This window comes from Artemia sp. Qi Xiang Cuo, chromosome 12, assembly GCF_049724085.1.
Source record: "Artemia sp. Qi Xiang Cuo chromosome 12, ASM4972408v1, whole genome shotgun sequence".
Taxonomy (NCBI): Eukaryota; Metazoa; Arthropoda; class Branchiopoda; order Anostraca; family Artemiidae; genus Artemia; species Artemia sp. Qi Xiang Cuo.
This window is the reverse complement of record NC_142805.1, coordinates 37,513,945-37,541,493: the sequence shown is the minus strand read 5'-3', so window position 1 is coordinate 37,541,493 and position 27,549 is coordinate 37,513,945. Positions and strand designations below refer to the sequence as shown.

Here is a 27,549-nt window from a genome sequence, read left to right as displayed (position 1 = left end):
GCTCGAGTTGGAGTACAAGCTGGGAGAAGCCCCATCGAAAGACATAGTGTCAAAAGATCAACAGCCAAAGGTGAATAATATGTAGACGAAAGATAATGACTAGCTTTACTTATATCAATATTAAGATCCCCAATATACATGCTCTTCTGACTTTGCACATTTACAAAAGAAGAAAACGAATCCAACTTACTCATAAAATGTTTTACCGAAGAAGTAGGTGGTCTACAGAACAAGCAACACAGCACCTTTTCAAACCCAAAGTCAAGCTCAACAACCATGACTTCAAAAATAGGAATTTAAACTAGTGAATCTACAATACAAGTATCTTGTCCTTTCGGGACAAGGTGCAACTGCAGGCTTGTCAGAAAATGCATGCTTCACAGGGAACATAAACCCCAAGGATTCTAAACTTTAAAATGTTGATATATTAGCAACAGGGATGTTCTTCTTTGTTTTCTGAAGAAGCCAGCTGTTCAGCGTCAAAAATTTTATTTAGCTAACATATACGATTAGAAAACGTTTAAGGGCTACCAGGCATAATTTTGCCTAAATATGCACGAAGAGACCAATATCCACGTTCAGAGACACAGAATTTGGAAAAAACGATGATTTATTTTCATCTTAGTATAAGCTCATAGAAAAAGTTACAAAAACGAATATTTTACGCAATATCAGATAGGTTCCTATAATGTTATTAGATCATTTTAATACAATTACCATTAGTTCCCACATGTTGCTATATACGAAAAAGCGCAATTAAAAGACGCATTTACTTTGCAGAACAAACACACACATCACACTATCTACCTTACAGAACACCCTATCTTACAGAAGATGTTTTTCAGTCAACTTACTGCTGTTTGACTTATATTATTACTATTCAGAAGAAAGAATAACAATCAACCGATCAGAGCATATGACAAATTTAGCAATTGGCTATTTATTTGATTCTGAGGATGTTTCTCGCATGCGTTGAAAAATTTTCAACGCATGCGGATTTGACTTTTCACACAAAAAAAGGCTGGTGAAAAACGCCAGCAATCCGCAAAAAACCGCTGGGGTTCTCTGCAAAACGCAGTATGTGAGAACTAAGGGTTACACAAGGTTGTTCATTTTTCCTGCTTGAAGGCCGTAACCAGGATTTTTTTTTCGGGGGGTGTTTTACTAAAGAAAAAAAATCGGGGGGGGGGGGGGGTTCAAAACAAAACCCTCAAAAAATGCATACAAAATTTGTTTATATCGATTTTTGTTATGTTTTTGCGAGTCAGACAAAAGATTTCGGGGGGGGGGGGGGTTCAAAACCCCCCGTTCAAGCAGAAAAAATTCACAAAATAATTTCATATAACAACTTCAAATATCCTAAGCAAGTACACTGCAAGCGCGAACATCAGACATAAAATACCCGGGTTGTTTCATCCTGCTTTGACAAAACATGCAGGGATTATCTACTTTATTTGCAGACGACTTTGAGCAAATTTTATTACTTTAAATTTATTTTTTAATTTGGTTAGCAAAAGCGGCTTGTTGAGTGCACATTCAACAATAATTGCTAAATGAAGAGCTAAAAACGCCGTTTTTGAAAATGCCACTGGAATTTTCGAAGTCTAAAATTTCAGCTTGTTTCCCTTAGTAGAAATAAATGAACATACAAAATTTCGACCAATGACATGCTCAGTAATATAGACCAATAATCAGACCAATAATCAGATCAGTAATATAGACTGTACAAGTATTCCATATATATCATTCGAAAACGAAACTACAAAACAACAACTCCAAAAATTAGACATTTCATTAATTTCGCTCTATATAAGACAATCACAAAATAGAACAAAGCATTTAGCGTATGAGAGCTAATCTGCAGGTCTCACTGCGCACCATAATTTACGTCGTTTTATGTAAATAATTGTTAACTGTGCAAGTTTGCTTTTTTGTTGTTTTTTGTTCTTGATGTACTCTGCATCTTTTTTATAGTGGGCAATAAATAAATTATTATTATTATATTATTATTATTAGTGGGTAATAAATAAATTATTATTATTATGTAAGTATTCCACCGTTAAATCCAAAACAAAGAAGAACAAAAGACAAGAAAGAAATAACAAAATTCAGGGAAATCCAATTATTTCAATTCCTTTTTGCTTTTACAGATTTTTTATTTAAAAGCCATTAAACTTCTGGATGATATGCCGTCCCCCTACCCCACTACGATTACGATTGATCCAGTAGACCGGGATCGAGTGTACCTACTAGATTCTTTCGTTTCCTCGAACTGCACTTCAGACCAAACGACGTTACCTTTTATCTTTTAATGTGACAGATTTTCTATCAAGAGCATCTGGTAAGATGCAACTTAGCATACAAGATCAAAAGTACATCTTATTTTCAAAGAGCTGAGGACATTCCTACTTAACTCTGAGTAACACTTCCCAATTCATAAAAAAAAAATTCTCTGCGATGGTTTGTTTGGAAATTTTTCTTAATTAATCTGAGTTGTTGAACAGCGATAGCAAAGAATAAATTCTAGCTCTGAAGGGAGAGACGAAAAAACCCCAGGGTGAGATTAGAATTAATAAATTAGCAGGGTGAGAGAGGTATTAATAAATTACCTCTGCTTAAACGGATACAACATACTAAGTGCTTGTGCATCAAACTTTCTTCCAAGAACAGTGTTTAGATGACCTAGATTTCCGATTATCTTTACAATATATCTTGGTGGCTGAAATTTTTTATTCTAATACGCTGCTAATTCTGAACAACACTGATTAGCAGATTAAGTGATTAGCAGACAGTTGCCCGGAGCTGTCTCATCCGTCAAAGGATGAACTCAACTTGTCCCCAGTTAGTTTTGGAAAACTGGAACGATTAGGAGTTAAAAGCTAAAATGTGGCTCAAGAGTACCACGTATAGAAACAAACTTTTCGCAACGAAAGCGAGAACAGATTAACAGTAAGGGAATGAGCAAACAGCAAATTGTAAGGATCGTCATGTACATTTTTAGAAGAAATGCTTTTAAAGCCTCCCATTGAAAATTTCCCATTCCACACCGCCTCTATTAAAATTTCACCTTCTTCTTTTTAAGTTTTAGGTCAATTTTATCGCATGAGAGAAAGTATTATTTTAGCTGATTAGAGCCGAGAACTATCTGTATTTGAGTGATCAAGTGACAAAATTCCATTTTAAAATTGGAATTTTTAATAGAAATTGTTGCCAAACTTAAAAAGACAACCAATAAATGAAAAGGAAACATTCATTGACAAAAATAGGAGGTAAAATAAAAGAGTCAGAATACTTAAGTGGTCCCCAAATTTTTTGACTGAGTTCTTAATTTATCGTCAAGGCCGTGAAAAACTGATTACAGAAGAGTCTTTAGATATACAAACGCAAAAATAATAAAAGAAACTATCTAGATATGTGTAATTTAATCATTAAGTTATGCATAATGCAAATGTTCACGAACAGAAGTTGCACTCATTACATTGATATATCATCACTTTCATGCCAAAAGGTTGTATCTGACATTTTTGAATTTCTTGGATAGTTTCCAAAAACCTTCTGCTAAGCCGTTCTCAAATGGAGGATTAGCAGGGCAATATATGTTCAATCACATTTCAAACCTCCCGATCTACATTGTCCTGCTAATTCTCCCTTTAAGAACAAATTAGCAAATGGCTTTTGGCATCTCATAGGCTAGAGATATGAAACGCAACACTTAAGCATGAGAGACGCGATAAGCAATGTTGGTTATGTTATATGACTATGCTCAATAGTCGTTCAAAGAATTCGTTCTTATTCATATAGACAGAATTTCAAAGGATGCAAAAGTGTTTGCAAAACTGGAATGCAATTACTTCCTATTACGTTATCACAAATGTTTAGAGGTCAGTCTATTTTCTTTGGAAAAACTGTTATCAAACTCAATCAAACAAAAGCAAATAAATATTATAAATAAAAAAATTAAATATTTACAGTCAAACAGATTAAACCTTAATCAAACTGCACTGGATCATCGACAACACTACCGCATCCCAACGTAGAAAACGAACTTCTACAATTTTCGCCCAACCAAGCCAAAAATCATCTATAAATCAAATCATTTTATTATTTTTCACGTAACAAAACTTAAATACAATAAGAAAGAGGAGGGGGACTTTCTCTAAGATTGTCTGAGAGGGCCATCCATCTCTCCAAATATGCACGTTCTTCGCAAATCCTTTCATCTCTTAGAAAATCCTTAGGTACAACTAAAGGCATACATAGAAATTTGGGCTAGGGGATAAAACCAGAATTTAGCTCTTAGGAGGGAGGGGGGGGGGCTTAATTTTCACTTACTATTATACGAATTTTTCAAACGAAAAAGGTCTCGGCAAATAAACATTCTGAAGAATCAAACTTGTAACTTTTGAGTATTTCCAAACACAAAATGAACCATCATATTTAGTGTGCTCCAATCTTTTCTCTAGTACTTTTGACACTTTTTGTAATACGAGTGTCCAAATGTTCCAGCAACCCTCTCCATAGTGAAAACAAACCCTAACTTCTAACTTCTCAAATAGCATTATTGATTCGCAGTGATTAGGTCCCATTTTCTGAAATCAGTATTATTTGGATTCACATTATCAAAGTAATCGATTCAAGTTTTATATCCTCTAGTAGTATTTAGTGATTTAGATCTATTGTCATCTCTTTGAACTGTCTTTACTTTCATCATAATTGTTTTTTAAGCTTCAATATCGATGCCATCTCTGTAAAATATCGTAACAGCTTAAACACGTTAGCAAAAATATTCATTATTGGTCACTAAGTTATTTTATAACATTAAGTGGGAAAATTATATTTAAAATCATTTCCAACTAATTCATTCAAAAGAGAAATTGCTTAGACTCGGATATATTTAAACATTGTTTTTCTCAGGTTAAAGTTCAATTATTTAGCTTCATATTATTAAACTGAACTATTTTGTACTTGACAATTAATTTTTTCCCGACCTGAAATACTAATTCGACGATTTTTCGATAAAAAAAATGTCCCCATGACTCGAAAGACAGGAAAAGCAGACAAAGAATACATACATAACATAACATAACATATATACATAATACATAACAACTAATATATACATAATACCATAATACATAATACCATAAATACATAACAACAATACTAAGAGAATCTTCAATAATAAGGCAACTTTACCACAGCTTTGAATGAATACAAATTGCAGCTAAACATAAGTCAACATCATAAAGCTATACATATTAACAAGTTGATTACAAATTGTCATACTGAGAATGTTTAAACAAAATCTAGAACGTACAATTATTTGCATTCCACTTCATTTAGGTCTCCATCCTACTATGGAATGCATTTGTTATTTTTCTCCAGAAGAAAAAATAAAATGAAAAATAAGGAAACATAGCACATGCCAGGTAAATAGTATGTGTGAGGCAGATGGAGAAACTTACAGGAGTTTCACTTATGATTAGAACGGGGATTCATTCCTAAGTTGGGGGCACCATCAAACCACAATAAGGATAATACATGTAGTACAGGCAAGGCCGTACTCAAGATTTTTTTTCGGAGGGGGTTTTACTCAAAGATTTTTTTCGAGGGGGGACACAAAAAACCCTCAAAAAACGCATACAAAACTTGTTTATATTCATTTTTCGTCAAACAAACATTTCGGGGGTGGGGCGGGGGGTTGACCCCCGCCCCTTGGGTAAGGCCTTGAGTACAGGTAAAAAAGAAAATTTTGAGGATTGTTAGTTTTTCTGTCAAAGCAGAGTAGTTTCCTAAACTTGAGCATTTTCTTAAACATTTATTTTACTACATCAAGGGTAAAAGACGAAAAACTTCATGTTGAAAATCCGTTACCCCCGAAAGATAAATGTACGTTTCAAAAATTTTTCCGTAAACCATTTACAGCGAAAAGGAATGCTCTTTTAGGTCTATTAGATCTTTATGCTCTGTTAGACAGATTTAATTTACACGAGATAAGGGAGATGAAACATGATCGGGACGAACAATGTTTAAGAGCTTCTAGCTAAAAGATTATTTGGTACAAATCTTTGCAACATATATATACAATCTTCCAATCCCATTCATGAAAGAAAACTCCATATCAAACTGATGAAATTTATTTTTTTCTACTACTTCTTGGGAAATCTTAAAAGATTTAAAATCGTTTTGGCTGTCTCGTCCCGAACTTGAAACAAAGCCTTTTGTTTAGGACACAACATATCAGTAAAATAATAAACCACTCATATTAATATTATCGTAAATAATCATAAACAAATGGCTTCTTGAACAGGGTTATGACCAAGGTTTCTTTTTAATTATTACTAGAGAAAAAATAGCAAAGAGCTTTGTAATTCATTTTATTGACCCATTCAGGAAGTATTTACGTGAAATTTGGCGCTGTATTTGTTTTTTTTTATAATACAAGTCATTAAGACTCCAAATATATTACTTTTTTGCATTTTTTTTTTTTGCGGAAGCCTCCAATTATGTGATAAATCGTTTTATATCCAAGTTTATCAAACACTAACAATATCTTGCCAGATTTCAAGGCACCGCCAGCTCTCTTTACAAGGCACCGCTACAGATAAGAACACATCAAAATCAACTTCCAACCACTAGATTGGAAGTTGAAAAACAGAATCGAGTTGCACCACTTGGTGTATTTGGCTCAAACAAATTATATATTTCTAACAGCTGAAAAATTTTTAACATTTCTAGCAGTGGACAAATTTATATATAATTCCTTTACAACTGTAAAATTATGTTGACATTTTCCACAATCCAACAAAAAGATAACAATATCTGGTCTATCGCTTCTTTGAATCAAAAGAATATCAACTTTAACAGAGAAGATAAAATTATTGCACCTAGAACTTTGTCTCGTGACGACTTGCAGCATTAGTTTTCCAATGACTTATGTATCTTGATCGAGTTGGGTAGAAATTCGCTGGAAGTCTGAAATCCTTACTAAAATGACCTGTAAAACGAATATCTCTAGCGGAATTTAGATCTTCTAGGTCGTCCATATGGTTAACGACGCCAATGTCAAGATCATCACCAGAGTCTACGTCTCCTGGAAGGTAAAACAGAGATACATAAAAAGTCAAAATTTAGAATAAACATTTGCAGGAATGGGAAAAGCGAAGAAGAAAGAACGAGAAGAGGGAGAAAGAGAGAGAGACAGAGAGGAAAGAGGGAGGTATAGACGGAAGGAGGCAGGTAAGGGAGGTATTACACTACGTAAAACATATAAATATTAGAGAAGATGTGAGAGGGGGTATACGAATATACCTGAAATTTACACGTTTCAAAATTCAATTCTTCAAAAAAATAAATTTCTATAACTTAACGAAAGGTTATCTAAAATACAAAAACGAAACAGGATTATACTGAGTCTAGATTTTACTCTAAGCAAAATTAGATTTTACTTATCTTATATATTTATTGAGTTGTTTGTATTTATTATTAATTTTACGATTATTGTTGCTTTACAATCATGATATTAAGCAGTGTTATTGCTTGTGCATTACTCATGTATGTACTTCTCGGTACACGAGTTTACCCTTAACTTCTTATACTCTTTATATTCGTTATTATTATCTTATTATTAGCAGGACACCTTCACAAGCAAAGATTTTGGCAAGCTACCGATCGATTTTGTTTGTCCTTTTTGAAACTAAATTATCGATACAACTACAACCGCTGCTACTTTAATAATAACAATTAAAAAAACAAACATAAATATGCCAATAAAAATTCAAAACCTTACCATCTGAAGAGTTGGTTGACGTAACAAAATGCTCGTTTTTCAAGGTCCGTCTTGCTTTTGGTCTTTTATACTTGAACTCTCGAGGCAGTGTGTAACTTCTAGGCAGTGATACTTGACTATCGACATCCGTAGGAATTCTATACGTTTTATAGAGACATCTATCTCGGTCACCCTGTCTAGAAGCACTTTCTTCTAAAGCACTCACGTCTCCGTATGGATCAAAACCGTCAGGATGAAAGGAGTATCCATTATAGATGTCACTATCATCGTAATAGCTATAAACACGGGATTCGCCAAGGTAATGAGGAGATAGAAGAATTTCGGGAGTTTGTGATCTAAGTCGTAGAGTATCTATAAAAAATAATAAAATAAAACACGAGTTGCCTCACTGGAGAAACAAACTGACAAGGTAAAGTAAAGAAGGCAAAGAAAAAGGGATATAAAAACAATCAAATTCTTTTCATCGAAGGATCTTTTCTATCTTGTCATTTATATTTTAAAGAGTTTACTTTCCTATCATGATTTATTTCCAATTTAAAAACTTTTTTTTTCGTAACGATCAGAAATCAGAATTTAAATCAAACAGACATTGTTGCTTCTCATCCTACATAAGATGTATCAACAAAATTAGCACAAATGTACTGGTTGCCAATACTTTCCTGCTTTTAAAAGATTATGCAAAGCTAGAATTTTACTCAAACACAAAACTATATTAAATTTTTCTACAGTAGAAACACAAATCTTTTAGGATGTTTTCTACAATAGAAATATAGGATATTTTTCGGTCTTGTAGATGTTCTTCAGTTCTTTTTTTGGTTTTAAAGTATTAGGACTATAGGGTAACTATAGAAACCCACATCAGAACTTGAAATGCTCCATATTATAAGCGGAAACAAAGACTACTCGATTTTACATAAAGGTAAACTAGTTCTTAGGCTTGGTGAGACAGCATATATATATATGTATATATATATATATATATATATATATATATATATATATATATATATATATATATATATATATATATATATATATATATATATATATATATATATATATATATATATATATATATATATATATATATATATATATATATATATATATATATATGCTAGTTTTTATAATCCCTGCAAATATACAGAAATATCTGCGATAATAGCACAATTCCTATAGGCTTAGAAGCGAGAAATTTACTCGCTTTAAGTTCCAATTTTACTATTTACTTTCACCTGAAAAACTTGTTTTTTGCAATAAATTCTTGATTTTCTTTTCACAGAATAGAAAAACTCATCATGTCGTACTTAAGACTCATCTACTCTTTACTCGTAACTCTGTTGCATAGTTCCTGTAGTTTTAATTTTTAGAATTTGCTCCAGAAAGGGTTGATATTTTGCAGTTTTCCTTCTTTCTGTGTCCAGGTTTAGCCTGCTTACAGCTGCAAGTAAAATAAAAAAAAAGCTACTAAAACAGCATATCAAGAATTATAGGCCATAAGCCCCTTTTGGTAGCTCGGGGTATATCTGAGTAAAACCGTTTTGCATTTTACATCAAGTAAGAGACTACAGTGCTTTGCTAATTCAAAATTTCAGAACCACTCAAAATCGTACAATTTGAAAAATATTTAGTTTAGGCACAAAACTTGACCAAAAAATTTACTAGATAAAAAAGGAAACTCCAATGTATTTATTTAGAAGTCCATTGATTTTAACCTCGGAATGAATATCAAAATTATTGCAAACACTAACAAGTGGATTACTACAATAAATGGGATTTTAATTTGGGGACTTGAAAACAAAGAGAAACTGTTTAGAAAAAAAAAAGTACGAATGCTATTAGAAATTTTCCTACTTTCTAAGCTACCCAGCAAGAGCACCCACGGAAGTTTTAAAGAGAGGGGGAAGAGCTAAGTCGTTTTATAGGGAGGGAAAGGGGCACCGCTTACACCAAAAGCAGTTTTTGTAACACAGCCAAGAATTTTGCTCTAGATATTACAAAAGTTAGCACGTTTACATGTTTTTGGTCTTTCTGGAGAAAGAGTGAGGCAAAAGCACCTCTGTTCCTCTGTATGAGCCCCCCCCCCCTTGCTATCCAGTACAGGAATATGGTTTGTGGCTTATTGGGAGATGCCTTGATTGCCTTTTCGTAACATTTTTTGTTTTTCTATATAGTTTCCATACCCTGATCGTATTTTGCTGGCCTGTTTGACAAAATGCTCCCTCCCCCCTTATTAAGTTTCGGTGTGTATGCCTCATTAAAATTAGACTAGGGTATGCATGTTGCTGGGTTTCCAGTGGAATACTAGGCCTAGTGTGACTGAAAAAAAATAATAAAAGAACTTAGTCGCAGAGAAACGTCAAGCATACACTTGGTGTTCAAACTTCCGAAATATTCGTAATCACCACGGTCGACCGCAATTTTTTTAATTTTAAACATTGGCTCCAAAACTATCAGCAATAAAAAAACAAAAAAACTTGCTTCTGGCAATAGGAGTTGAAGATGGTGAAGAAATCCAGGGTTGCTTTTTCGTATATGGAATAGGTTTCATTAAGGTGGTGGACTCACTAATGTCACTGGCAGCAGGTCGTTTTAACTTCCCTTGTTTGATTTCCTCTTCAATGACCTAAAATAAAAGAGTATTTCTTTATATATAAGAGGTCGTCAAGCTTCACTACTAGTGGAGCCATACTCCAATCTTCTCTCTAAACAAAAAATTGGAATTAAAAGACAAATAAAAATAATGGCAATCCTATCCAGTTTATAAACATGTGTCAAACGCGGAGCGCTTCAAAAGAACAAAGTTGTGCAAAGAGCTAAACACACTTAAATTTGTCGTTATCCTATTGAATTACTTTGTTGTCGGTCATCTACTTTTTAGCCCTTTCTCCCAAAGCTCAAACGAATTAATTTCCGAAAAAAAAGAAGAAAAAACTGTAAGTCTATATTGTGGTTCTTTATCTCATTCGGCTGTCTTAAAAGGAGTATTTTATGATCGTTTTGATGTCAAGAAACAAAGAATCCGTATATGAGGGGGTTCGCCCCCTATCCAATACCTCGCTCTTTACGCTAAAGTTCGAATTTTTTTCCAATTGTTTAAAAATGACCCCTGAATCACCAAGGTCGTTTAATTAGAATAGATAGCTCTTTTGAAAGTATTAAAAAAAACTTTAGCGCAAAGAGCGAGGCATTGACTAGGGGGCAAATCTCCTCATATATGTAATAATCTCAGTTCGTTTTAAGTTTTAATGTTGCTCCTTACTTTCAGTTGAAAAAAACTTGTTTTTTTTATTTAATTTCTGATCGTTTTTCAAATAAAGCTGAGAAATCCAGTGCCCGCTTCATAGAAATGTCCCTTTCCTCATGAAAACATCCTCCCACGTAACCCCATCTTCAGACCTCCCCTCCCCCGCACCAGAAAAAATCCCTCCAGATAAGTCTAAGACTTCCTAATAACCAATACTATATGTAAACAATGGACAAAGTTCAGAACTTTTAACCGTTCCCCCAAGGACTGTGGGGGATTAAGTCATCCTCAAAGACATAGTTATTATATTTTTGACGATGCTGAACAAAAAGGCCATCTCAAAATTTTGATCGAGTGTCTTTGGGAAAAACTGAGCGTGTGAGGGGGCCTAGTTGCCCTCCAATTTTTTTGATCACTTAAAAAGGGCATTAGAACTTTTAATTTCCGTTTGAATGAGCCCTCTCGCGATATTCTAGGACCACTGGGTCAATACACCCTTGGGGAAAAAACAAATAAACATCCGTAATCTTTCTACTGGCAAAAATACAAAAGTCCACATTTTTGTATATAGGAGCTTAAGACCTCTACATTAGGGTTTTCTGATATGCTGAATCTGATAATGTGATTTTCACTAAGATTCTATCACTTTTAGAGGCTGTTTCCCCCATTCTTTTTTCGAAAATAAGGCAATTTTTTTCAGGCTCGTAACTTTTGATGGGTAAGACTAAACTTTATGAAACTTATATATTTGAAAGAAACATAAAAAATCAATTCTTTCGATGCATCTATTGGTATCAAAACTCCGTTTTTTAGAGTTTCGGTTACTTATAAGCCGGGTTGCTCCTTACTTAGTTTGTTACCACGCACTGTTTAAAAATGAAACAATTGACCATTGCCTATTTGAAAGTAATATGCTGACGTCTGCGCAGTATACCTTGCAATGTAAACTGTTAAAGTGCTTCAAACACCACAAATTATTAGTATAAGCTAAGATTCTAGCTGACTATGCCTTCACACAGAGCGCGGAACTCAGTATGTATCTGCTTATATTTCAACTTCTGGAATCAAAAGATGTCAAGATATCTAAGCAGATTCAAGATAAATAAGGAGCAACCATTGCAGTAGCTCATTTCAACTCACAGAGTGAGTCAAAAGGGAAAGGGCTGAATAGTCTCGACTGAAATGCCCATGTTTGCTGAAACAGAAGAAGAAGAAGCTAATCATGAAGACAGCTTAGTAAGTAGAGGTAACAAAATTGTTCCAAGAAGCAATGAAACTCTACAGGAAGTATGTCTAGGTTGTAAAACATTTTATTCTCCAACCGAGTGGTTAACCTATGGAATCCCCTCAGCCAGAAGACAGTCTTGATTTTGATGTTGAAGCTTTAAAATAATCAGTTGACAAGGATTAGTGGACCAAGCCATGGACACAACTTGGGATGTGCCTGAGGAGCTCAACCCCCTTCATTACCGACCAGCGTCCACAAGGTTTTATTCTAATAAATGGCAACTGTGATTTACGATAAGGTAATTCTAAGGTAGGGTAATAATTTTCAAATCTTTTTATCCAATTCATCAGGCAAATCTTGGTTTTAGTAGATACATCCCCGCCCACTCCTTTTTTGATAGTGAGCATATTAATCTGGTCAATACGTAACAGTATATATATTTTTATAATAAGCAGGGATTTGTTGTCCCACCAAATTCATATTCCATGTTTAGTCTTAGTAAACACCTCATAATCCAAAAAGCTTAGGGTTTTGACTCTATCCCCCTTCATATTTTGCACATGGAAACTGCCACTATAAATTAGAAAAGATTAACCTAAAAATGTGTCCTTAAAGGGTTCATGCACCCTCCCCCTAACCACCAAAATACCTTGCTCCCCCAAATAATTGTTGCGCAACTGTACCCTACTCTACGCAAATTAATAAAGTCTTAAATGAATCAACTCAGTCAAATGAAACTTAGAATAATAGTCCATAATATCCTTTTGTTTTGTATGAACTACATATATCTTAAGAGACAAATGGGTCGCCTTGGACTATTATGGCTTGTAAACTCAGACGCTATGAAAATAACCTTTTCATAGTTCGAAATCTCTTGTTTATTTTACTACACAACATTTTAGCCCTCTTTGGGCCACATTTGGTATTTTGTACAACATAATAGAAAAAAATGCCACTTTACTGTGGCATGATCTCTTTTATTATTGAAAACAGGCAAACGATCTCCTAATGTTCTTTCAAATGAGCCCTTTCCGATACCCTACGACGACTACTGTAATATAATCACCCCTGAAAAATCACAAAAATGTATCCATGACTATCATTATCAGAAACAAAAAATACTTTTTATTTTGTCAACGAAGAGTTGAAACTTCTGCTCCAGAGTTATCAGGTATGCTGAATCTGATGGTGTAATTTTACTCAAGAATCTTCTCCCCTTATTTTTTTTTGGGGGGGGGCATTTTTTTACTTTTCGAAAATTATGTAAACTGTCTTGTTCTAGTAATTTTTGACAAGTGTCTAGAAACTTGCTGATTTTCCTTATTTGGAATCAAAGCAGATTATTTTAAAGTGGGTCTATATAGCTCTATTATTATAAAAATTATTTTTTCTTACAGTTTTGGTTACTATTAGCATGGGTCTTTCTTTTATCAAATTCTGTATAGAGATGGTGGAGGAGTGTACATTGTTATATTATTCTCAGGCAGTTTGGTGCTGCAAGGAGCTATCCATAGCAGTAGTATTTGAGTTTGCAGAACCATCTTCAGTTCTATCTTATCTAAAAGCCAACATGCTTTAATCCCAAAGCAGGTCAAGATTCTATACAGTCATCTATCTAAGTTTTAAATATTTATAAGCCATCTAAAAGAGTAGTTTACCTGCAGCTCTGCTAATTGCTGACGTTTTTTTTCCTGTAGCTTCTGTTGGATATCAATCCTTGAAGAAACACTACCAGCAACTGAATCTGATCTTGACGGTGGCCTCTTCCAGAATGGCAATGAGGCTTTCTCTGACGAATACCTAATAACCAAAAAGAAAAAGGTGAATAAAATCAATCTTGCATAAAAACACAAGGGGGGGGGGGGAGTGGAGGCATGAGACACCTCCATAAAGTGGTTCCCTGGCCATGTGTCTAGGTGAAATGCACTCCCTAAAGAAGATTGGTGACATGAAAGTGAACATATTTAGTGTTTTATTTTTGGTAGTATAACCAGAGGTTTCCAGGGAAGGGGAGGGGGTTCAAAGGAAAGTCGTCCAGCCATGACAAGACTGTGGAAGTGGCAGGCCGTTTTGTTGAATACTTAATAGCGGAACCAACCAGCTTAAAAAAATACAACCAAGTAGGAATTGTAAATTCCCATCCATACATTTCATATATAGGTTAATCCATTTTGACAAAAAAAAAAAAAAAAAAAAAATAATAATCATTGCTGACAAGGGGAAATATTTAATCTTGTTTTAAAGCGTCAGATATTTTTCTTTTGGTTTTTAGATTAACAATACAGCTGTTTTTTTTTTTTATTTCTATATATAGTGGCATTCCTAACAGAAAAGATTTCCCAATATTTATATAGGTTGGATTCTTTTGCATGATTATTGATATAGTGATATAGTTTCTTTTTACAATCCTTACGGTACTAAACTGAGCATGAGGACGTGGTATGAGTCTCGTTAGTAAGTTTGCCATTTTTTGTGAACCTATTTAGGAGAATTGAATTAGTGGAAAGATGTCTTTTTGGAGAACAATATTTCAAATATTATCATGCAATACATATGATAGTTTTGCCTCCATATTAATGATATCCCTCCATATTTGCCACCCATATTAGGTCTGTTGAAACCTGACAATCAGGATTATATGTGATTTTTATTTTGTTTACTCCAAAATTATAAAGTGCTAAGGGCAATACCATGTTTTTGTCAGTGTTGCCACGTTGGGCCCCGTGAAATTAAATAAGCAATACTAATTATTAACCTTGATGAGTGAAGTTAGTCCTTTGAAAAATTTCCCAACCAGAAAAGCGAATTCTCCAATTCTGATCCAAAATATAAAAAATCCTAGATAGTTGCTTATAAAAAGCTTATTTATGAATGCAAAATGTGCCTGCTACATCCAATTTTACCCAGTCCAAAGAAAGCAACAAAAAAAAATCAGAAAGCTAAAGCCTAATGATCAGAAAAATAGAGTTGATTTGGTCTTATAGAAGTGGAAAGGCTTGTAGAAGGCACATATATTTATTTACGTAACACTTTAAGATGAATACTGAATTAAATTAGGTTAGGTGGGGCTACCTTAGCTACCCATTAGGTTTTAAATTAGTAAATATTCACTGTATACTCAAGCAGGTCGTCTCGCCTGAGCTGAGGCCGGGGTTTTATATAAACTCACAGGGTCATTTGCTTTTCAAACCAATCATCCAAAGTCACCTGATCACCACTAACCCTGTAGTGCCAGCATGCCCCACGCCCTGGTGGCACATGCCTGCCACATGCTTTGTTATGTTTCTTTGATTGGTTTATCCAAGTTACATGCTGACGTACCTTTATATTTTGTTATATTCAGTTTAACTGCCAAAATATTTTCGACAATTATTTGGTTTTTATGTTCCTTCTCTTGGGCATCAAGTGGGGCTCCAATTCCCCCATCTGGCGAGGATTTAAACCAACTACAGCTTATCTATCAACGACTTGCACTTGAGCAGGAAAACTTTATTCAAGTTGTTCAAAATATTATCCCTGCCTCTCACATTCAGACCGTTGCCAGTATTATTGAAGCCTTGTATTAAGGTCAATTCCAAAGAGACCCAAATTCTGCAGTGAATATTATACATGATTGACTCGTAAGTTTGACTTTACGATGACTCTTGTAAAGTTTGTATCTAACTTTTATTCATATCCCCCAAATTTTGCGCTTTCATGTGGAAGACAAAATAATGGGTTTTACTTTCTTTTTTCTGACTGCTTCAAATAACCCGTTCCTCTCTTTATTTACTATCATTAGTTTTCTTATTATTCAGATGTTTCTTTCTTTAATATAGGCGGATATGTATAGACATTATTCTATGCATTTGATCACAGAGTCATACTTGTACAAAGGGGGAAATTTCAGTCTTATCCCAAATGTGAACAACTAAATAAAATCCACTGTTTTTGGTTAACTAATAGCAAAAAAAACACTTCCAATAATTAGCCCCACTACTACTACCACTATTAACAACTCACTGCAGCACCAAGCCACCTTGAGGCCAACACAGCTACGCACGCTCCTCCTCCATCCCAATCTTCTCAATGCCACCCTCTTTAGCCCCACTGCCTTTGCTGAATCTAAACGACAGGTACATACCTGCACCAGTGCTCTAATTTTATTTTCTTTCACAGATACGGAACTTAAGTGAAGCGAAAACATAGTTTGAAAAGGGAAAAAGACAAAGTCAGACAGACAGAAATAGGCATACTTACACATAAGATGAAATAACAGGAACAGGTGGTGGGACAAAGCTTGTTGGTTTCTTCTTTTTTCTCATCATAGCAGGGTTAAACCTACAATTAAACACACCAGCAGCACTATTAGCACAATGAGCATGATTATTTCTTCTTTCGAATAATTCCTTGGTGTTCTCGTATTCAACACCGCCATCCGAAGTCAACGATACTTCAAAATTTTTATGTATGTCACATACAGGTTTCCTGCAGCACTTGTAGCTATTATTATTGATGTATTTTAATTTCTTCACGTGGAAATAACGATAATACAATGCCATGAAAAAAATTCCAAAAAAGAAAGATATGAACACAACACTTGTTGCTAAGTCTCTATACCAAACATTGGCATTATGCAAACCAATAAGCCAGACTGCCACAAGTAGTGTATTTTCTAAAAACATTGTCACATAAAAAGCAGTCATTTTTAATCTAGGCCTGGCTTCTTGAAAATTGACATAACAGAATACATAAATAATTGCAATTAAGGCACAATAAAAATCCTTTCTTCCTCTCTGAATTTTGTCACCATAAAATATACTCTTTGGTGATATTAACCACAAAAACATACACATCCAATGGAGGATGATTACTAGAAAGACCCAATTGAAATAAACAGTTGCATAAACTGTCAATGCAATAGCTCTGGATGTGACCATACCTAGCCTCCAAAGAAACTGGAAAATAACACCAAGCCAAGTTAACACCAGTTTATGAACATCTTGTTTCCGCATATTTTTGTTGAATGAGGCTAAAGCCCAACAGACACTGAATAAAGATAGAGCTGTCGAAACTATATTTAAATCTGTCACTTCTTCTGGTCCCTGCTTTATCCATATAAGGTATAACTGCAGTAGTAACATAGGGGCAGCTTCTATAAAAGCATGAATTAGTCTCAGAAGACACAAGTCTCTTACTTCCCCCTTCACATATCTGACATCCACTGGAATGAATAATTTGAAGTACCTCCATAATAATCCAAAACCAATGTAATGGACAAGAAGGACAACTATTTTATCACATTCTTTTGAACTTTCTGATTCACGAATATGTTGAAGGAACAACTTCGTTGACAGGATTTGAGATGTAATTATTGACAATGTTATGAAAAAACAAGCTAGACCAAGCCATATATACTGCTCAGATGCAAATAGCGTATAGGCTGTTATTATGTCAAAAACAATATCACAGAAATATGAAGCCATTGAAACAATATTAAAGAGAACATCGCACACTGGCAGAAACTCTTGGGCCATTTTATGTCATTTCTTCTCAATAACAATAATAGCATAACTTAAAGTTGCACAGCCTGGATTCTTAACTTGATTTCTTCTTAAAGTAAAACCAACATCAAGTTACCATTCTTTGAGCAAGATTATCTAGAAAGAAAGAATACAGATAAAATCATGGTTTTGTAATTCTACTACAAAAGAAATTGTCAAGAAAAATGCTTTCAGTATACTTCTACATTTAGTGAGAATTAATCAGAAATAGCTGACAGGATGTAAATGAATAAGTAGGTGCATATCTATAGGGAAAAGGCTATAATAAGGATTTTTTTTTATTCAATTAGCACTATTCAAACATGATCTCGATCTACCTAGTAAACGCCTATGAAGTTTTCTTAACTAGCTATCAAAGCTTAACTTTTAATCAGGCTGTTTTAGTATTAATACTTAAGCAGCTGCATTTCTTCTTGTTACCATTTTCAATTTGTCTGCATGCATTGATCAGAATATATCAAGAATATATCAAGAATGCATTGAAACCAAAATCGGTTACACAACTCACAACAAAGGATAGATAAAAAAACCTTAACCATTTGGCCCAAGGACTAAAGAAAATAAGCTTTGAGCTGGCGAGACAAAAAAGTTTTTGGCCCTTTTCAGGTCCCTTATTTTTAAGTGAGGACCATGCTCTCAAACCAACTTTTTTTGTCCATTCCAGATCAATCAATTGCTACATGAAAGTGTTTTCTCCTATATGTGGAATCATAGGCAGCACAATAGCGCTGTCTAAGTAAAGAACAATGTTTGCACAATGTATTATTTATTTCTTTTGTTGTTTTAGACCAGGGTACTTGGAAACGAAGGAATTGTCGTAGAAACTTCGAAAAGGGCTCAATCGATTGGAAAATTGGAAGGGCTTGTGGCCTTTTTAATAGCCGAAAATCATTGGAAGGCAACTAACACCCCTTACACACACACCATTTCCCCAAAGACATCCAAACAAAATTTTTAGATAGCCATTTTGTTCAACATAGTTGAAAGATTTGCAAATTATGTCTTTGAGGAGGACACTCCCCTCATAGACCTCAGGGCAAGGGTTGTAAGTTATGCCCTGGGGGCATATAAAGTTTCTATAGAAAGCATTGTTGTAGAAACTTCAAAAAGAGCTCATTCAATTGGAAATTCAAAGGGCTAGTGCGTTTTTTATAAGTCAAAAGTGATTGGAGGGCAAGTAACCCCCCTCTCATGCCCACCATTTCCCCAAACACATCCAATCAAAATTTTGATATAGAAATTTTGTTCAATGTGGTTGAAAGTTCTGGAAATTATGTCTTTCAGGATGACAAACCCCCCACAACCCTCAGGGCAAGGGTTGTAAGTTATGCCCTGGGGGCATATAAGGTTTTCATAGAAAATTTTGTCGTAGAAACTTCAAAAACGGCTCATTTGATTGGAAATTGAAAGGGCTAGTGCTATTTTTAATAGTCGAAAGTAATTGGAGGAAACTAACCCCCCTCTAACGCCCACTATTTCCCCAAACACATTCAATCAAACTTTTGAGATAGGCATTTTGTTCAACGTAGTTGTAAGTTCTGTAATTTAGGTCTTTGAGGATGACAACCCCTCCACAACCCTCAGGGCAAGGGTTGCAAGCTATTCCCTGGATGCATACAAGGTTTTTTATAGAAAGTGTTTTTATGAATATTTCAAAAAGGGCTTATTTGGTTGGAAATTGAAAGGGCTAATGCCCTTTTTAATAGTAGAAAGTGATTGGAGGGCAACTAACCCCCTCTCACGCCCACCATTTCCCCAAACACATCCAATTAAAATCTTGAGATAGTAATTTTTTCAATGTAGTTGAAAGTTCTGGAAATTAGATTTTTGAGGATGACAAGTTATGCCCTTGGGCAGATGAGGTTTTAATTAAAAGCGGTGCTGTAGAAGCTTCAAAAATGGCTCATTCGATTGGAAATTGAAAGGGCTAATGCCCTTTAGAATAGCCGGAAGTGATTGAAGGACAACTAACCCTCTCATGCCCACCATTTCCCCAGGCACATCCAATTAAAATCTTGAGATAGCAATTATTTTTAATGTAGTTGAAAGCTCTGGAAATTAGGTCTTTGAGGATGACAAACCCCCTCCCCTCCCACACAGCCCTCAGGGTAAGGGTTGTAAGTTATGCCCTGGGGACATACAGTTTTTTTATAGAACGCGTTGTCGTAGAAACTTCAAAAAGGTCTCGTTCGATTAGAAAATGAAAGGGGTAGTGCCCTTTTTAATGGTCGAAAGTGATTGGAGGACAACTAACCCCACTCTAACGCCCACCATTTTCTAGAACACATCCAATAAAAATTTTGAGATATCCATTTTGTTCAACGTAGTTGAAAGGTCCAGAAATTATATCTTTGATGATGACAAACCTGCCACAGCCCCCACAGCAAAGGTTGTAAGTTATGCCCTGGGGGCATATAAGGTTCTTATAGAAAATATTGACATAGAAATTTCAGAAAGGGCTCATTCAATAGGGAATTGAGAGGACTAGTGCCCTTTTTAATTGTCAAAAGCGATCAGAGGGCAAAGGCCCCCTCCCCCAAGCCCACCATTTCCCCAAACACTCCCAATCAACATTTTGATATAGCCATTTTGTTGAACATAGTTAAACGGGCTGAAATTATGTATTTGAGTAAGACACCCACCCCCACCCCCACCCCTCAAGGCTAAGGTTGTAAGTTATTCCCTGGGGGCATATAAAGTTTTTTTTATAGAAAGCATTGTCGTAAAACTTCAAAAGGGGCTCATTCAATTGGAAATTGAGATGGCTGTTGCCGTTTTTAATAGTCGAAAGTCATCAGAGGCAGAATTCCCCCCCCCCACCCATCATTTTCCCAAACATTTCTGATCAACATTTTGATATAGCTATTTTATTCAATGTAGTTAAAGGGGCTGAAATTATGTCTTTGAGTATGACACCCCCCCCCACAGCCTGCAAGGCTAAGGTTGTAAGTTATTCCCTGGGGGCATATAAGGTTTTTTATAGAAAGCATTGTCGTAAAACTTCAAAAGGGGCTCATTCAATTGGAAATTGAGATGTCTGTTGCCCTTTTCAATAGTCAAAAGCAATCGGAGGGATAATCCCCCCCCCCCCCATGCCCATCATTTTCCCAAACATTTCCAATATTTTGTTGTGGCCATTTTGTTCAACGTAGTTGAAAGGTCTGGAAATCATGTCTTTGAGGATGACAACCCTCCCCCCCCCTAGCCCTCAGGTTATGCCCTTGGGGCATATAGGGCTTCTATAGAAATTTTTGTTGTAGAAGCTTCAAAAAGGGCTCATTCAATGGGGAATTGAGAGGACTAGTGCCTTTTTTTTTAGTCAAAAGTAATCAGAGGGCCAATGCCCCCCCACGCCCATCCTCACCCCAAACCATTCCAATCTCTGGAAATTATGTCTTCAAGGATAACAAATCCCCCCAGCCCTTAGGGCAAGGGTTGTAAGTTATGCCCTGGGGGTATATAAGGTTTTTATAGAGAGCGTGGTCATATAAACTTCGGAGGAGGCTCATTGGATTGGTAATCAGATGCTCTAGTGCCATTTTTAAGATTCAAAGTGTTCGGAGGGCAGCTACCCCCCCCCATACACACGTACGTTGTATTGTCCCGAAATATATCTAATAGAAATTATGAGATAGCCATTCTATTCAAAATAGTCTAAATATCATACAACAAGGCTTTTGGGGTTGAAACAAACCCCAGAGATTAAGGGCAAGGGTATAAAGTTATGCCCAGGGGGTATTTAAGGTTGTTATGGAAGGGACTTCCATGAAAACCATAAAAACTTTACTGAAAAGAAATCTTTTAAATGTTTTTATTTTTACAACTTTAAGAAATCAAACATTAATTAAGATTTTAAGGAATATATATCAGCATATATATATTAAACTGACAATGCACATTTTAATCAGTAAATTCATTTGATTTCTTTTTCAGTAAAGTACAAATCATATTCTGGCTTTTAGAAAGCACAGGGGTTTAGAACACTACTCATATTAATTTATGCTTCTATTGGTGAGTCATGGAATAACTCTTATTTATTATTTTGTTGTTAAACAGGTTTATTCCGATTAATGTACCGGGTTTTTGTCATTCGACCTTGTGTCTCCGGCGTTTACCCTGTATTTATGTCTATTTTGTACAGATATTTTAAAATTAAACCTTGAATTAAACCTTGAGTTTCACTCTCTTATTTATTAAAGAAAAAAAAAGTTTCTTTTTTTAACTGAAAGTAAGGAGCAACATTAAAATGAACAGAAATTATTCCGTACATGAAAGGGGCTGTCCCCTCCTCAACGCCTCGCTCTTTACACTAAAGTTTGTTTTATTGTTTTGAAAAATAAAGATTGAAACAGCGTAAAGAGCGAGGCTTTGAGGAGGGGACAGCCCCTTTCATACACGGAATAATTTCTTTTCATTTTAAGTTTTAATGTTGTTCCCTACTTTCAGTTGAAAAAATTGTTGTTTTTTATTTAATTTCTGATCGTTTTTTTAAATAATGCCGGGAAATCCGGCACCCCCTTCATAGCAATTTCCCTTCCCCCATAGAAAGATCCTTCCACATAATACCCGACCCCCCCCCCAAAAAAAATACTAGAAAGAATCCCCCCTGAAAATTTTGTAATACTTCCCAATAACCATTACTATATGTAAACATTGGGCAAAGTTCATAACTTGCAGACCTTCCCCCAGGGACTGTGGGGGATTAAGTCATCCTCAGACATAGTTATTGTATTTTTCGACCATGCTGAACAAAATGCCTATCTCAAAATTTTGATCGGGTTACATTGGGAAAAAAAATGAGCATGGAAGGGGGCCTATTTCCCCTTCCATTTTTTTGGTCACTTAAAAAGGGCACTAAAACTTTTAATTTCCGTTCGAATGAGCCCTCCCGCGATATTCTAGGACCACTAGGTCGATACAATCATCCCTCGGAAAAAAAAAATTTATAAATAAACAAACATGCATCCATGATCTTTCTTCTGTCAAAAAATACAAAATTCCACATTTTTGCAGATAGGGGCTTGAAACCTCTGAAGTTGGGTTCTCTAATCTTCTCAATTTAACGCGTGTGATTTTCATTAAGATTCTATGACCTTTAGGGGTCGTTTACCCTTTTTTTCGAAAACAAGGAAAATTTTCTCAGGTTCTTAACCTTTGATGGTAAGATTAAACTTGATGAAACTTATATATTTGAAATCAGCATAAAATTCCAATTCTTTTGATGTATCTATTGGTATCAAAATTATGTTTTTTAGAGTTTTGGTTACTATTGAGCCGGGTTGCTCCTTATTTACAGTTTGTTACCACAAACTGTTTGATAATGGCCAATACCCCAAAGAAAGTGAGGACATTTTCTTAGAGATTTAAGGAATAGGCAAGAAGACCAAGAGATTCAACATTGGGGTGGTGGCACAAATGTTTCAAATAGTTTCTTTTTCAATAGAAGTGTTAAAGAGTTTTAGTGAAGAATGTTATTTTAAGTTGAATTTACCAATTAAAAATATTAGAATTTGGGTCCAGGTACAAGTTAATTGTCTACCACTTTTATTAAACTGGAGGGATAATAATTTTTTAAATAGATTAGGAATTTGCCCACTATGCGGTATTTTGGGGGATGGATTGGGACATTTTTTCTTATGTGCAATGACATGGCAAATCTATGAGGAAATTTGATTAATGGTGGAAATAATGAGCTGCCATTGGAGATCCTTAAGTCAATATCTTGTATAGTGTCATATCTCCTTTATTTATTTGTATCTACCTAAGTGTTATGCTTATTTGCATCAGTTTTGTATATGGCTTTACCAGCTTTGAAATGCACATTTGAATGAATGAATGAATATATATATATATATATATATATATATATATATATATATATATATATATATATATATATATAATATATATATGAAGAAAAAATATTTGACCTTTTTGGGGGGAACCGATATATTTTTTTCTCTTAGTCTTGTGCATTTTGGGCCTCTTGACTCAATGACTTACAGAATAAAAGTTTGATGCCAATCAGAAACAAAGCATTTAGGTACTTTTTGGGCCCCATTCCAGGAGAGATTCTAAACTGTTATACCATGAACTATTATTTTTTACATTAGGATTCTCTTGGCAAAGAGATTTGTGGCTATAAGTTTCAGACTCATCAGGGACAAAGAGAATTTTGGCCCATTTCTCAACCCCCTAACACTATTCTTCCTCTTAAGAAAAATGTGTTCCCTTTAGCCCAGTTAACAATTTTTAAAGTTTTCAAGCAATGAGAAAAAAAAGGTTTTTGGAGCATTTTGAGGCCCATATTTGGGAGAATTGTGCACCAACTAAGAAAAAGTTTTTTGGTCTTTTTTTGCTCCATTTTCAGGGGCAACAAAATTTTCTTTTCAATTGCTTCTTGTTCATATTTATTTTAAACAAAAAACAGAGGAAGCCATATGCTTGTCTTGTTACAAATAGACAACAATCAAGAATTGTACCCCTGGGTATTGATTGGTACCACAATGAAGAGGATTGGTACCACAAATAAACTCCTTAGACTGAACACATTACACAAATAAGCAAATACATCAGGATGCATGAAGAAACAAATTCATAACACTCTTTTTAGGGAAACTGAGCAAAACAGATCATACAAATGTCATAAATATTATGGTTCTATATACTGCCCTTCATAAAAAGAGGTTCTAACCAAAGCTGTAACATTATTTCTTAAAACAACGTGGTCAGGTAACATGGTTCCATGTTTTAATGAAATAATTTACAAAAAGAACCCTGTCCAACCTTTCCTAAAACCCTTTTCTAATTCAATTTTAATGAGTTCTGCTGTGTGAATGAATATTTGCTGACCTGAAAGAAATCACTAAAAGATAAATTATCAACACTTGTAACAATCCAAAATGTATTAACTAAGTCTAATCTATCTCTCCTGAATTGTAGAAACAGTAGGCTCAAATGTCTTAGCCTATACTCATAAGGCAAGTACTTCAAATAAGGAACAAATTTTTATGCCCATTTTTGCACTTTTTCAACAAGCTGTGAATTAGATTTTCTTGTTGGATATGATGCAGATGTGCAGTATTCAACTATTGGTTGCATCATTGTGTCTTACAGCATAGTAAAGCTTTGAAGGGTAAACTTAATAAACATTCTCTTGAAACAAAGCAAAATGTACTTTTCTTTACCCAATACAGCTAATGCCTGTCCATGAAACCTCATCTGATCATCAAAAATAATACCAGGGTCCCTAACAGAATCAACAGAACATACCACTACATTGCCAATAGAATATTGGCATGCTATTGCATTCACTAAATAATTCACCAAATGGCATTTTCCCTGATTAATAAACATTGAAATTAAATTATACCAATTAGCCAACACATTTAAATCATCCTGTAGAAGAGCAACATCAACTGGGAAAGATATGCCAATATGAAGCTTTACATCATCTGCAATCATTTTGATCTTTCCTGTGTTGGATTACCAGTGGTAAATCATTTATAAATATGCAAAAAAAAACTGGCCCAAAGCAACTACACTAAGGGGCTCTACTTAAAACATTACATTAGTTAGATAAGGCCTTGTCAACTCTAATATTCTGTGACCTACCTGTTAGGAAATTGGTGATCCCAAACCAGAATTCTCAATCCAATCTCCTAACTTTAAAATTTTTAAGGAGAAGAGGTATTGAAACCTTGTCAAATGCCTTACAATCAACATAAACACAATCAAACTTTTGAGCTAAGTCAGCCATCATTTGAAAATCATTGATTGTTTACATTAGCTGAGCATTACAGGACATATTTTTCCTAAAATCATGCTGTGCTAAGCAAAAGTTACTGAATTCTGACCTTAGTCTACCCTTATGAGGAGGTTTTATCACTGTCTTTTAGAACTCTATTTGGAGCTGACTAGTTGGCTATTTTAATTAAAGCTTCAGTGTAGGCCTATATATAACTGTTATCTTAATAGCCAACTAGTTAGATAATTCCATAGTGCATATGGAACTCTACAGATAGCTGACTAGCAAGCTAATTCAGGCTGAAATGTGTATATATATATATATATATATATATATATATATATATATATATATATATATATATATATATATATATATATATATATATATATATATATATATATATATATGCGAAATCTCAAAAGCAACTGGTTGACAAATCTAATCATTTCATAAATACACTGTCATTTGTATTGGTCATCTAATTGGCTAGAAAATTTGACCATATATAATGTATTGCTAAGGAATTTTTCCTATATATATATATATATATATATATATATATATATATATATATATATATATATATATATATATATATATATATATATATATATATATATATATATATATATATATATATATATATATATATATATATATATATATATATATATATATATATATATATATATATATATATATATATATATATATATATATAATTCAATTCAAAATTAGAAGTTCTAGGGTCCTTTCTAAGAGTAAAAAGAGAGTGGCATTTTTACTAAGAGTAAATATGCCAATTCCGGGTTAGGTTAGGTATAGCCTATTTAGGGGGGGGGGGGGGCTGAAAAAAAAAACCGATAGAAAAGCGTAAGATAGTCAAAAAACGCCTAAAAAAAGGCATCGCATGGCTCATTAAAATTATTTTAAAATCAATAGAATGATTTAGTATATATTGACCAAAATGGGTACTTATGCACTATCAGTACCCACTGCTATAGACTGTTTAAGGAAACCAGACATGGAAACCCATCAAATGGGTATTTGCTACCTAAATTGATTGCAAAGCATGATTTATCAATGTGTTTACAATGTTTAAAATGTTCTTTTGAGGGGGGGGTTAAGGGGGTGGGGGGAAAGGTAGGGTAAGACACCCAGTAGTCGGCCACCTGCCTATTCTTGGACAGAATCTTTTATACTATTTTAATGACCAATTTACAATGACCCGTTTGTATGTCTGAGTTTAGGCAGAATTGTCACTTGTTAGTAAATTCAAAAATAGGAGGCGCTGTACAAGTGAAACTATTTAAATTAGTAACCTTCTTGTTCAGAAATTTTTTGATACAAAAATTAAGTTTCTAGGTGGTATAATACAGTAATTAGAGTAGTTTAAATGTCAAAAAGTTTTCAAAGTGATTAAAGTGTCCGACTACTGGGTGTCTTACCCTACTTAGGCCTATTTAATATAGGCTATGCTTTACCCCCCCCCCCCCCTATTGTGCAAATATATAGCCCAAATGTGTTTCTAAGCTATTATATATTCATCCTATTTGATTTCATTAGCATTAACCAAACTTGACTTTTTTCATGGGTACCGTATATTACATAAGTACCCAAAAATGTCTTACCAAATCCCAAATAGTAAATTTTATATATAAATTTTACTGCTTCTTCATTGACTGAATCCAATCACCAATGTTCTGACGAACATTACTAATGGTCGTCCAGACTCATGAGAAAACCGACGAGAAAAGGGTAGGTTACAAGATAAGGCCACAGGGGAAACCGATGAGAAAACAATTGGTTGCAAAAAGAAAAGTTGTTAAATGACTTCTGAAGCCATATTACATGCAAAAACCATATTACTATGGTAGAATTACTGGACATTATCCATGGATTAATAGGATAGAAGCAGGACACCATACTATTTTAAGATCTACTACTACTAGATACCTAAGTGTTATTATTGATGAAAGCCTTAGTTTTAAA

General features: G+C 34.4%; 1 protein-coding gene across 1 annotated transcript; it reads right to left on the bottom strand.

Annotated features, from left to right (window-relative positions):
• Nucleotides 1-1,288: 1,288 nt before the first annotated feature.
• LOC148946082 (uncharacterized) lies at nucleotides 1,289-27,231 on the bottom strand. The gene is made up of 6 exons (XM_089098087.1): nucleotides 27,189-27,231; nucleotides 16,504-17,903; nucleotides 13,923-14,064; nucleotides 10,271-10,415; nucleotides 7,790-8,140; nucleotides 1,289-7,093 (listed from the first exon to the last, which is right to left on the bottom strand). The coding sequence occupies exons 2-6, from the start codon at nucleotides 17,778-17,780 to the stop codon at nucleotides 6,888-6,890; spliced, it is 2,121 nt and encodes a 706-aa protein (XP_088954213.1). The 5' UTR covers nucleotides 17,781-17,903; nucleotides 27,189-27,231; the 3' UTR covers nucleotides 1,289-6,887.
• Nucleotides 27,232-27,549: the final 318 nt, after the last annotated feature.

Excerpts from the sequence above, each read along its gene's own strand:
- LOC148946082 (XM_089098087.1), bottom strand. The coding sequence starts at position 17,780 with ATGGCCCAAGAGTTTCTGCCAGTGTGCGATGTTCTCTTTAATATTGTT. Across the intron at positions 10,416-13,922 it reads AGCAATTAGCAGAGCTGCAG|GTCATTGAAGAGGAAATCAA; the intron begins GTAAACTACTCT and ends CTTTTATTTTAG. Across the intron at positions 8,141-10,270 it reads TTCAACTCCTATTGCCAGAA|ATACTCTACGACTTAGATCA; the intron begins GCAAGTTTTTTT and ends TATTTTTTATAG.